Source organism: Danio aesculapii, chromosome 16 (assembly GCF_903798145.1).
Source record: "Danio aesculapii chromosome 16, fDanAes4.1, whole genome shotgun sequence".
Lineage (NCBI taxonomy): Eukaryota > Metazoa > Chordata > Actinopteri > Cypriniformes > Danionidae > Danio > Danio aesculapii.
In genome coordinates this window covers 22,860,184-22,873,739 of record NC_079450.1, presented here as the reverse complement: position 1 = coordinate 22,873,739, position 13,556 = coordinate 22,860,184, and the positions used below count along the sequence as shown (strand labels likewise).

Below are 13,556 nucleotides of genomic sequence, written 5' to 3'. Positions count from 1 at the left end.
ATTTGAGTCTTTAAGACAACAAATGAAATGAAGCCTACTGATTTGCAATGATTATGTGAGTGGATTTTAGTTTTAAAATATGTACAAGTATTTATATTTACTCTTAGTTAACTTTATAATTAAATGTTTATAATCCGTAAGCCCATACAGTATTACTTTTATAAATTAACTTAGATGTGCAAATTGTTCATTTGTGAGGTCCGCGGAAAATAGTTTATGCATATGCATAATGATAGAGATTGTCTGATATGTTACAGGGTGGGCGGTCTGTATTTCTGTATGATGTTTTATTAATTCGATGCATGCTTTCGTGATGTGCGTTAGTGTGCTACTTCAAAAACACGATACTCATAAATAATTGTGCATATAGAAGATATTGTTAGACCTATATAAACATCTTTTAATGTACATACTGATGTTCGCCTTTCTCGTGGGTGGCTTTTGAGATACTTCAGAATACTAATCTACTCGCAAAGAAGAGTACAGTTCCTAAAAGAGGCAATTGCAAAGACGGGTCATTCTTCCACCCCACCAAAAAGAGTACCACACTCCCCCACGTGGTTATTTGCAAAACAACTCTCAAAGCCCAGTAATTTCCTACGGTTTTGCTGCTCACGCTCTCTTGACTAGTGGGGAGAGGAGAAGAAAGGGGGAAAAGAAAAAGCGTCTAGTGAAAGCGGCCAATTGCGAGTAACTGGGATCACGGCGCCCGGCAGCCAACCAAGCGGCCCGCGAGAGGTAATAAGGAAACCTGGTGGGCTGTAGTCGGCGAGGAACCAATGCACGCGCAGGGGAGGCGTGTCTTAGCTCTTCCCTTAGACCTCCCAGAGCAGGTTGTTGCGTTTTGGGCTCTAAAGCTCAAAGATCTCCGAAGTGCTTGTCAGTTTTCTAAGTCGGAGCCATGGCGACAACAGCTCAGTATATTCCGCGGAATAACTCATTGCCTTCGAACCCGCTAATGCATCCGGATTCAGACAGGATGCACCAGGGGACGACCTACAGAGAGGTGCAGAAAATGATGCACCACGAGTACTTACAAGGGCTAGCGACCAACACGGGACATCCGATGAGCCTAACGCACCACCAGTGGCTGCCAACCTCCAACACCGACTGGACCAGCGGCACCCACATCGGACAAGCGGAGCACAACAAAGCCAGCGTGCAGAGCAGGGAAGACCTGGGGAACGGCTATCACAGATCGCATCTGGTCCACCAACCGACGCAAAACAGTCACCACGGCTCATGGGCACCGACCACAACGCACCACTTATCCCCGCTCTCTCCCGCCTCCAATGGTCACCAGTCTCTGGTCTACTCGCAGACGGGCTACACCATGCTCAGCCCCCAACCGTCGCTGCACCACGGCTTGCGGGACCCGCTCCACGACGACGCGGGCAGCCACGACAACCAGATGGAGTCGCCCCAGCAGCCGTTCAGCCACCACCAGGACCACTCGGACGAAGACGCCCCCAGCTCCGACGACCTGGAGCAGTTCGCCAAACAGTTCAAGCAGAGGCGCATCAAACTTGGGTTTACGCAGGCGGACGTGGGCTTAGCTCTTGGCACGCTCTACGGAAACGTCTTTTCCCAGACCACCATCTGTAGATTTGAGGCTCTCCAACTGAGTTTCAAGAACATGTGCAAACTTAAGCCTCTGCTAAACAAATGGCTCGAGGAGACAGATTCAAACACTGGCAGCCCCACGAATTTAGACAAGATTGCAGCACAGGGCCGGAAACGAAAGAAGAGGACCTCCATCGAAGTCGGAGTGAAAGGGGCACTGGAGAACCATTTCTTAAAGTGTCCCAAGCCCTCAGCCCACGAAATCACCACTTTAGCGGGCACTCTGCAGTTGGAAAAAGAGGTTGTGCGCGTGTGGTTTTGCAACAGAAGACAGAAAGAGAAAAGAATGACACCGGTGGGGGTCCCTCATCCAACCATGGAGGACGTTTACTCACAAGCGGAGACACCCCCTCTCCATCACACGCTACAGAGTCCTGTCCAGTGACTGCTATCATAAACAGTGTCCTTGTTTGAAAAGAAACTAAACTGCAATGGATTTTGTTTATCCCATTTGTTTATCCCAAGTCACCAGAGACAGAAAGTTTGGGAAGAGTTCGCTGACAGTGACCGGATAGGTTACGGGACACCAATAATTTCTCAATAACGCGAAAAATTATTCATTTCCCGCGTCAGCATTCGCGTGTACCTATTTATTAAATCAGTACCAGTGTTTACGAAAGTCGTATCGTTTGTGCCACTTTGGAAAAATTCGATTCTTTCACCGTCGATCAAAGGGAGCTACGAGCCACAAAAAAGGGCAAAGTCTCCTTGGACAAAGGAGAGTGGACAGTGATTTTAATTAAAGCAATTAACCAGATTAATTATCAGAATTATCATTTATCTGATATTATTTGTATTATTTACTTTATTTGGAATGTTTAACATTAAGATCTTTCTGTCTAGCGAGTATTTTTCTTTATTTTTATTTAAGACAGATGAAATACGTGATGTACAAAACAGGCACTTGGTCAAATCCTCCAATACAAGCAAGTGCACCAGAAACTGTTTACAATGTTCATTCATTAGCACCTGATATCGTCTAAAGATGCAGAGACGTTAAAATGGCAACATGAAAACACTGTCTGACACAATATTTAGCAATTTTGAGTTACACTGGTTTTATTATTTTCCTCTTTGCATGAGGCACTTATAATAATTTAAATTCAATTTCTTTCTTTTATTTTTATTTTTTACAATGTATTTGTTCAAGGTATACGACAATAATGCTTTAATTGTTTACATTTTTTTCCAGTTTCGTGTTTTTTTGAACCGGCACTATTTCAGCATGTCTGCTCCAGCTAAACATAGCCTAATGAGAGTGATAAGTCAAAATGAAAAAGAAAGAAATATCTCAGGTAATTTTCAGTGCCCAAAAAATCGTGCTGTACTCTTAGTTCTTCTTGAATATTGGCCAACTCTTGACACTCTCTATGTCAGCTGTGCCCGTTTAGTTTATGTTAATTGCATTTTGCATCCTACTCTTGAGCCTGGACACGGAGAAAAGTAGTTGTTGTAGTAAATAAGGGATTTTTTCGGGACTTCTTTTCAAGATTTTGGGGGAAAAAATAAGAGGCTGGTAACGTTTCGTGTCGTTTCTCATGGTCTGGCATTTTTTCATTGGACAGCAGGTGTTCATTTCTGCAATGTTATTTGAAACAGTGTGAATATTACAACCTTTTTCCAAAAAATAATAAAAATAAAAATAAATTACAAGAGAAAAGATTTTAAATAAATAGTTGTCAGGATTATTTCCAATATGTAAATATGTCGAATATGTAAACATATGTATTTGTTCTGGGTTCGTTTTGTTTTGTTTTGTTTTCCGGGCAGTTTTGTACACTTACTAATTCCAAGAAGATATTTTAATATTTCATTTATGACCATTTATATATCTATATATTTATTTCCTACGTGTGTTTGGAGCTTTTTTTTGTTCAGCTTTGTTGATTATGTTGCAGTGGATTACAAATGTTTTGTTTACTACATTGGTTGTATGTTGATTGCGAAATGTAGACTGCAAAGTCACGTTTATATTTATGTTATAGTAATATTTTATTACTTACATAAAACATATATACAAGAACACGACTTCTGTCTTTTTTTAAAGCACATTTTCACGCCTATCATGATGTGTGTGAACGAAATAATGTTTTATGAAATGATAACCTAGATTCTGTGTTTTTTGCCATTACAACCTCAAAACACTTTTTGTTCATGAACGATTACATAAATAAAAATAACCGACACAAGGAACATCTTTTGACAATAAATGTATGTAAAAGAAATTAAATAACCTATTTTAAACACTTTACCAACGATTGAAAATTCGCTTTCCTCTTATTAGCCTCATTAAAAGTTCGATTAACAAGACAGCATCACATTGCATTATTAAGTCTACAATAATACATGTATATACTGAAATACGTCAAACGTTTAAAGCCTAGGATCAGCAGCATTATTGTAATACATTCCAGTTTCGTATTACAAAAGCTTTAGTGCTTTCGTCTGTTTTAAAGTGTACAATTATTGTGTCATTAAAAAAAAAAACTAGACTGTGCAAATTATTTTCGTTAGAACACCAAAATAGCCAACAATACTATGGAAATATATCTCAAAATAATTTCTAAAGCAGATTTAGCTGTTTACTACGTAACAAATGTGAAGCACACACTGACATAGCTAAACTTGTTTGAATTCACAGGAGGGTAGAATTGTGAGTTTGCTGTGACATCTTGCTTTAATCCGTGAAAACAAAACAAAATTGAAGTTTTTATGATGTTAATGCGTCATATAAGCATGTTCCGATCGTCGTTTATTATGCAGATTTCTCTCATAGACAACAACACACAGTTCATGATTGTATCTGCTGGTTCTCATTAATCGTTAGTGTTTTGTGTGATATGTATTTCTCGTCTTAAGCATGTTTTAATAACGTCTTAAGACAGATCAAGGAATCGCTGGTTGAATGCTTAAAATTAAAGCATTCAATCTTTCATGGACGGATGTTATATATTAGTAGATAATAATGTAATAAAAAGTAATGTAAAGAATTTTTTTCTGCTAAATTAGATTATCATTATTTTACTATATTTAATGTGTAAAATTATTTCTATTTCTAAAATGTTGTGGGGTATGACAACATTTTCCCCCTTTGTAAATTCTCAAAGTCTTCTCCGTTCGCATTGGATTTATAGAGCTTCATTGTGTAGACAGAAGAGAGCGCAGTTTTATACAGATTTTTTTTTATATTAATTGCAGCTAGTTTAACTGTGAAATGCAAATAATTCATAGGAATAACACAATGCTTTAAATAATTTTAGCATGATTGCTAAATTTAAAAAAGTTCAGCATCCGCCTGTTAAAAACTACAACCTGGAAACTGGTTTAGCGTATAAGATAACAATTCTGTCATAAAAGCTCTATTATAAGTCACTAAGATCAAAATTCTTATCCTTTTTATTATTGTTATTATTTTTATTTCTCTTTAAAAATTATCTTCTCCAACTAACATGTCTGTTTATGTGATGTTGTTTGTTATATGAGCTGTGACTGTCCAATAATTCGGGCATCGCATAGGACGAGTAAACAGTGATTCCAAAGCGCCCCCTAACGACATGAACTGTTAATGCACAGTGCACTGGGTTCGTGGTTCAGTTTTACATCATCTTTTTCTAAAATTATTCAAATAACCCATTGGTTCTAAAACAACGTGCCCTTTCCCATAAATAAATCAGATTTTTATTTCATATCTATTTTTATTTCATATTTAGTTTGGCACACCGTTTCCTCTATAAATCAGTTTGCAGAAAATAGGAGAGACAATTCTCAAAGCTTTATAGCCTACATGCCAAATTGTACAGATTGTGTATCACATTATAAATTCACTGTAAAAGGGAAACGATTAATAATATTATCCAGTGCTCGTTGGAATAATGAAAATGATTTTTTTCAAATTGTTATATTTATATACCAGAAAAGAAAAAAAGAGACACAAAGATCAGAAAATAGATATGCAGTCTTTAAGTGCACATACCTGCCAGATCTTAGCCCACCTGGGTGTAGGGCAAAGGTGGCACAGGTGTGTCTGTAGGTGAAGAAGAGCTCGTGGGACTTTTTTTCCCTGTGGAACTGAAAAATGATATTGCCTGAGAATTAAAGAAGGAACAGACCCATTATCATTGCAGAGCAGTGTACAATAATAATAATAATAATTATTATTATTATTATTATCGAATTGTTATTAATATGTACACATGGTATATATATTTATATAAGTTATGATGTATGTACACTACACTAGTTGTGCAATGTTCCAAATGTGAGATCATAACTAATCTGCTACTAAAAATGTCTAACCATTGTAGTTATAAATAGTGAAGCATGAATGAATGTGTGTGGAAAGAGTCTCAGGGCCCAGAGTTTGTCCAGATGTCACTGTGAACGACAGCTCTGTAAGAAAGCAGAGAGCATGTCCACAGCAGGCTGCATTTGCAAAGAGTCAGCCTTTTGTTCCAATAGGATGTGTGTCCAGATTGACAGTGACTTATGCTCAGAATCATTAAATACTGCACCATACATTTCCAGTGACCACCAGTTAAACTCGCCGGACACAAGATGTGCTTTAATACATCACGACTTGAGACTGGAAGTCATGTTTTGCTGGTTTGTTAAGTGTTTTAGCATCCAGCAATGACAGTTGTGCATAAAAACCCTCATAAAACTGATACAATCACAAATATTTATTTTAATCCAAATTTGGGTTGAAATAACGCTGCACTTTTAAGAGTGTACCATTAACCGATGTTATTTGCATTTACTGACGGACTAAAGTCTACTCAAATGTCTTGCATACAGACTTTAGAGTATAAAGACACTAAATGCTTAAAGGTTGAATTAGAAACAGACCCATTAAAGACAATCTATAGGAGGACAGCAGTTAAATGTGCAAGTCTGATGAGTACAGCTTTGTTACGTATGCATAATTAGGCTGAACAATAGGCTGATGCACTCTGGGATTGATAATATCTCCAGATTTACCTTCATTCTCTCTTCAGTTCAGTTTCAGGCTTTTGCCCACATTTGGTGAACCACAGACCCAGGTTGAGCATGGGCATTTGAGCCACGGTGCCACCTCCTTCATCAGCAGAGTATCATCAAACACAGGAGATGTGGATTAGCAATGATTAGCAGGGATTATAGCTGGTTAATGGTGGGAAAATACATTAGGAGCCACAGGCTCAGGGAGGGATTTCGCTCACGCTAGCGGATTTGCATTGATCCAGAGCAAATGAATGAGGATTAGCCACATCTATCTACAGATAAATAACATTAAGCGCATTATTTGGGCACGAGCTGTTATTAATGACATTACATAGACCACAACAATGCCAGTAATTATAACAAATGGGCCGAATAATGCATTTAATGGTATTTTTAAATCTGTGTCTTGTTCTGAGAGGGTGTGAAGATTTTCAGGAGCTGAGATTCAGAAGAAATACACCATTGGAATGTGCTGTGAGCTTTAAAACTTGTTCTTAAAGGGCTAGTACACAATTTAGTGGTTGTTTATTCATCTTCAAATTGTTTTAAAGTTGTATGGCTTAATAAGGAAAACATCATAGCATGGCGCCTTACTGACTTTCAGTGAATGTACAAAAACACTAAGACAACATCTAATTCTGACCTGCAAAATCTGCATGATTAATTTCTTTTAAAGAAAAAGAAGGGACCACGAAAAATGTTGGTAATGGAATAGTTTGGTTATTAATTTCAGTTATATTTAATGGAAGCTAGTGGGAACAAACCAAAACTGTTTGTTTGCTAAATTATATTTCATAAAAGAAAGTATGCCATACATTTGTGAAAAAAAAACGAGATGGAGTAAATGGCGAAATGGTCATTTTCCTGTTGAATTTCCTGTTGAAGACTCCTATATGTAAACATCCATTTTAAACTGAAATGTGTGCCAGTGCTTTAAAATTTACACAGAAGTGATGTGTTTTTATCTTCAAGTAGCACAGTTTTAACTTCACATTCTACATTCCCAATTTACCCAAAAATCTATAGTCAAAACTGCCACAATCTATCTGAAATGATCTTGTAAAATGTGTAAATAAATGAAAAACAAAAGTACATACACTATCAGTATAAATGATGTTCTTAAAATACTTTAGTCTGGGGTCAAATTTTCACTTTTCACTAGTTGCTTATAAGCTGCATTTTGGCTGATTATTAGAACAGAACTATTAAATATACAATTAGGAGACTAATGGGAGGAAAATCATAGTTAATAGTTACTAAACTTACTAAAGAAGTGTAACTATATGTTTATTTTTATACTTTCTGTCATTTAATGAAACTGATTTGAAGTGCATCATTTATTGATTTGCTTTATTGATTACAGCATTTCGTTTTGAGTTTTTATCAGTCTTATTTAATTTGACTTCTATTTTAGTTTTATTTGTATATTTCTTGAAAAAAAGCAAGCTTAATATACTTTTCTATTATTTTCACATGTACACTGAGAAAAAATTCAAGCAGTATTTCATCCAATTAAAAATATATCTTTCATTTCAGTTTAATATTATTCGTTTAATTTTTCATGTAATATATTTTAAGTTCATTGATTCATTTATTTTCTTTTCGGCTTAGTCCTTCATTAATCAGGGGTCCCCACAGCACAATGAACCACCAACTTATCCAGCATACTGTACGTTTTGTGCAATGGATGCCTTTCCAGCTGCAACCCATCACTGGGAAACTCCCATACACACACATTCACACACATACACTATGGACAATTTAGCTTACCCAATTCACCTATGGCGCATGTCTTTGGACTTGTGGGGGAAACCATAGCATCCAGAGAAAACTCACACAAACACAGGTAGAACATGCACACTCCACACAGAAATGCCAACTGATCCGGCAGGGGCTCGAACTAGCAACCTTCTTGCTGTGCTACCCACTGCACCACCATGACACCTATTTTAAGTTCAAACATAGTTAAATATAATTAGTTTTGATTAAGAGCTCAACTAAGAAATGTTTGTTTTGACCAATGTAATGTTTTAAGGTTATTAACACAGGCCACTGTATCCGTATTCAATTCAATTTAATTAAATTCTATTAAATTCAATTCAGTAAACTTTATCGTCTATCCCACAGGGGTTAGACAATTGTCTTTAGACATAAAGGCTCACACACAAACAACAAAACATAAATACACTTACACAATTATTTAAAAAATCCTATTTTAAAAAATTCTTATTTAAAATACCAATGGCAGTGGGAATAAATGTCTTCTTGTACTTACCCTTTTTTGCTAAAGGCACTTTATACCGTCTACCAGACGGAAGAAACTTAAAGGAACCATGTAAAGGATGGGAAGAGGCTTTCACAATAGTTGAGGTTTTTCTGTTTGTCGCTGCTATAAATATAATAGTGAGAGGTGTTTGTCTCTCACCAATTATTTTACTCACTATGTTTACCATTCTTAAAAGTTTATTTTTGGTTTTAACAGAGAGGGAGTTAAACCAGGCTAAACAGAAGCTCAATATGCTTTGTGCTTTCATGGACTTAAGAAATATTGTTTAAGGCAAATGATTTATTTTTCATTGGCTCAAGTGATCAAATTTAGATGTGAAACCAATACCTTGTTTTTTTTAATAGGATGAATGAACATTTCACTGGAATTGTTGTTTTAATTTAAGTTATATTTTCTTGTTCAGAACAAAAAGAAAAGTTTTTGCAGTTTACAGTTTTTCTCAGTCACTTTGGTGCATTTCTCACAACACTATTTACATTTGCACAACAGTTCATGAATTTCTCAAAACAATTATTCAGTTGTGCACATCATAGTAGCAGTTTCTTAGTCCTTCCAACAAATTGGACATGCATCAATTGCTTTCTTATAACTCTCTGCTGTTTTATAAAATTATCATTGCTTATGTCATGTCAGTCAAAAATAACTAAACTTGTGAATGCTGAATAGTCATTCCATATAAAACGAATAGTCCTTATTTTATTACTTGAGTCATTACATACAAAAATGCTGAACTAGTTGTCAAAATCTGTCAAGCAAATTTTATTAAAAAAAAAATGTAAATCTTTTTTTTTTCCAGAAAATGTCTTTTAAATCGAACAATTTTAAGAATGATTTACAGACCTGTGTATGTTGTAGGTTCAGTTCCAAAATGTACTGCAATATTGTTTAAAGTTGTGCACAGCTCTACCCAAAGGGAGTTTATGTTTGTTGTAAATAAGGGTGAATTTATTCCTTTGCTCAATGCTGTGAATAAATTAGATTTGCAAAGAGCAAATGCAGTAAAAATGTGAAAGACACATCTTCAGTGTCTTGTACTCAGATACCTCACTAAATGCAGTGAAGTCTAACTTTACTGTAGTTTTCAAATGGCTGTGCAAATAGTAGTGCTGTCTCTTCTTCCAGTGAGACCTGGTCAAGATGGCAGGCAGCACATAAAGTTTCACATAAAATCACAAAAACAATACCACAAAAATCACCATTCATAGAAAGATCAGATCATAAAAAACAATTACAAGTGTCCTTTAAGATGTTGTACAGAAGATGTTCAAAAGTACTCAAAGTCGGAAATGTGTGAAGATTAAGCTGGTTTTGCAGGTCATTCCAAGCCCTAGGAGGATAAAATGAAAAAGCACGTTTGCCAAGTTCTAACAATACCCTTGGGACTGTTAAACGAATACAGGAACCAGATCTAGTGTAATGGTTTTTTATGTGAAAATGTTAACAAATTAGAAAGATAGGATGGTAATCTACCTAGGAGAGCCTTTAAAATAAATAAGTACAAATGTAATTTTCTCCTTTGATATAAAGATAACCATTCTAAGAAATCGTACAAAATACAATGATGTGTCTGTGAGTCTGCACCTGTGATGAAGCGTATTGCTGCATGATAAACAGAATCTAGTTTTCTGAGTAGAGTAGCGGCAGCATGCGTATATAGATGATCACCATAATCAATTATAGACAGAAATGTACTCTCTACTAATTTCTCACGGGCCTTATAGGGAAAACAATTTTTTGACTGGTATAAGAATCCTAATTTTGGCCTAAACTTTGAGAAATTGTTTTGAGAAATGCATTAACTGTTGTACAAATGTAAATAGTGTTGTGAGAAATGCACCAATGTGACTGAGAAAAACAGTAATGTACTGTCTTCAACAAGACAAATATGCTTTGTACCAGGTTATAATGTATAAAATTATTCTCATGGAGATAGAAAATATTTCTTAAGGTTAATTATTTTAACTTTTATTGGGTCAAGTGATCAAATTTAGATGTGAACCATTACTCTATTTTTTTTTTAATTGGATGAATGAAAGCTTCTTTCCAGTGTATTTTCAACAAAATGATTTTAGATTTGTTGCTTTAGTTTAAGTTAAATAAAAAATACCCTTTTTTATTGGAGGGTGGGAAATAATGTGCTTAACTTCATTTCTATGAAGTTACTGAACAGCCCAAGTTTTTGAAAACAAAACAAAAGTGTAAAAGAGGGCAGCGCTGTTCATCTCTGATCAGCAGATAGTTGCACAACTTCTGAACGAACCATTTTTGCATCTCAGTGTCAACAAATCCTCCTATTTTAGCTGAGTAGGAAGTTTTGGGTTCCGAAAATTACAGTATATTTTGAAAGTACAATGAACTCTTGTATCAGAGGAGACCAAGGAAAATTTGATTCTTCATGATGTGACCCTCTTTAAGCAGAATTTCTCCAGCAATGGCCACACATCATGGTGCGTGATACTGAAGCTCTCACTGGCACACAAGGCTGTGTTTGTCCCCTTCAAAGACAGAAAGCCAGAGACACGAAGGAACTTCGCTCTTGCATCTCCAAAAGTTACCCAGCAAGTGATCTGATAATCCTGCGCATTGTTCTGTCGAACCCTCGCCTCTCCGCTCGCTATCATTTATGTAATAAACACCTGACCCCGACAGCGAAGGGCAGAGTGCTTGAGAATCAGAGGAGGAAGGAGGCGAAAATGTATTTTTTCATCAAAAATTCTCTCTCTTCCGTACCTCAAGGTTTCACCTCGGAGCTGCATGAAAGATGGGCAACAATGTGGCCACACAGCGATCAGCTATTTACCATATGAAAAGATTCAGCTGAGCGCAGGAGGAGTCAGATGCTGAGTTATTTATGATGCTGAGGCCTTGTACCTATATGGACCCTCCTTCAATTTGATTCTCAAATCCAGACCCCATATATATATATATATATATATATATATATATATATATATATATATATATATATATATATATATATATATATATATATAGAAGATACAAGTGGAGTCATGGAGGGTCCGACAACCTTTCCGCTGCTTCTCTCCTTTGCTTTGACTGCATGTAAGGAGTCTTCAAAACTGGGTCTATTTTGGGTTAAAGAAAACTTGTGTATAAGGTTGTGAGGATTTTGAATTTTGTCCCTTCTATAAAAACTTGTCTGCGGTATTGCAGTTGCAAGTCCACAGAGCCCTCGTAGGAGTGGGTTTAAAAACAGAAGGTTGAAGTTTTGGTGAACTATTGAACATAAATGTTTACTATTCAATCTGCAAAGTATGTCTTAGATTTTGAAATGAGATTTTTCTAGGTAGATTGGCTAGTTATTTTTGTGTGAATCATGTAGATTTCACTACACCCTGAAGGGTCCAACCTGGTACTAGTAAGGTGTACCTAATAAAGCTGCCGGTGAGTTGTTATCAAAAAGAATCAACATACTTATTCTGATTTGTACTTATGATATCTATATTTTCAATTTTTATTAAGGATATGCGATCATACAAACTTTTATTATACTTTGAAAGATTAAAAATGTCTTGCTGTCAAAGGCTCAAATTTAGTGGTTTGAAAGATAATGGCAATGTGTTAATTAATTTTTGGGCTTTCAATTAATGAAGTCTTTAAATATGTCATCAATATGTCAATAAATATTCTTGATTCCCCATTTTTACACAGAATGATGTTTAAGTTGGTATCTTCTGTTATTTGTAGTTAAAAACCAATACAATCTCACCGCAGTTTGTGACTTTTTGATTTAGTGGCTACAGTTTAGGATTTCCTTATGCCCCAATGACGGTTGAGTTTAGGGGCGGGACTGGGTGCCACACCTTCTTTTTTAAATTTTCATACAACTGAAATACTTACATTTCCTTGTGAGATCAGGCTGTTAAAAACATATTATTTCTTATTTACTAAAAAAACATTTATTTTATTTAATCATCCAGGTAAAATATGTATAAAAAATCCTAGAAGCAAACCAATTCACCTGAAAATGAGTACATTATAAAATATGTAAAAGAATGGTTTGAGTATTTTAACACAAATGTATTTGGTTTCCTATTTGTCCTTGTTTTACATATAAATAATAGAGAAACAAAAATCTGCCAATGCAATAAAAAAGAATACTTATATTTAAATTTCATTTTTTTACTATATAATTAAACACTGCTTCTTTTTTTAAGTGTAAAAGTTTAAGTAATTTATTTATTTTATTATTATTATTTATTTTATTTTATTTATTTTTTAATTTTATTTATACCACTGGCACTACCAGTCAAAATTTGGAATCATAAAAGGGGCCTATTATACAAAATTTACTTTTACACAGTGTTCAAACACAGATGCTTCAATATGTGCAAACAACCCTTCTATAATGTTAAAAATACACCCACTCCTTCCTTTAATAATATGCATAAATCAGAATCTGAAAATCTGCTGTTTCAGGTTTCCCTTTACTGTGACATCACAAGACTCGCCCATGACCGCTGATTAGCTGCACTATACCTCACTCTGTGTTGAGTGAACCTTAAATGTGTTTCATTGGCACTCTTAATTAATGATGATACAAATGCATCATGGGCATCACATTCACATTCATTCATGGGCATCACAGTGGCACAGTGGGTAGCACGAAGAAGGTCACTGGTTCAAGCCCCGGATGAGTCCGTCG

At 35.7% G+C, this 13,556-nt stretch overlaps 1 protein-coding gene across 1 annotated transcript; it reads left to right on the top strand.

The window, feature by feature from the left end:
* Positions 1-857: 857 nt before the first annotated feature.
* Positions 858-3,615, top strand: pou3f1 (POU class 3 homeobox 1). Its single transcript, XM_056476051.1, has one exon. The coding sequence runs from the start codon at positions 902-904 to the stop codon at positions 2,006-2,008; it is 1,107 nt and encodes a 368-aa protein (XP_056332026.1). The 5' UTR covers positions 858-901; the 3' UTR covers positions 2,009-3,615.
* The last annotated feature ends 9,941 nt before the right edge of the window (positions 3,616-13,556 follow it).

Bases quoted from the DNA above. Each gene is read 5' to 3' on its own strand.
- pou3f1 (XM_056476051.1), top strand. From the start codon at position 902: ATGGCGACAACAGCTCAGTATATTCCGCGGAATAACTCATTGCCTTCG.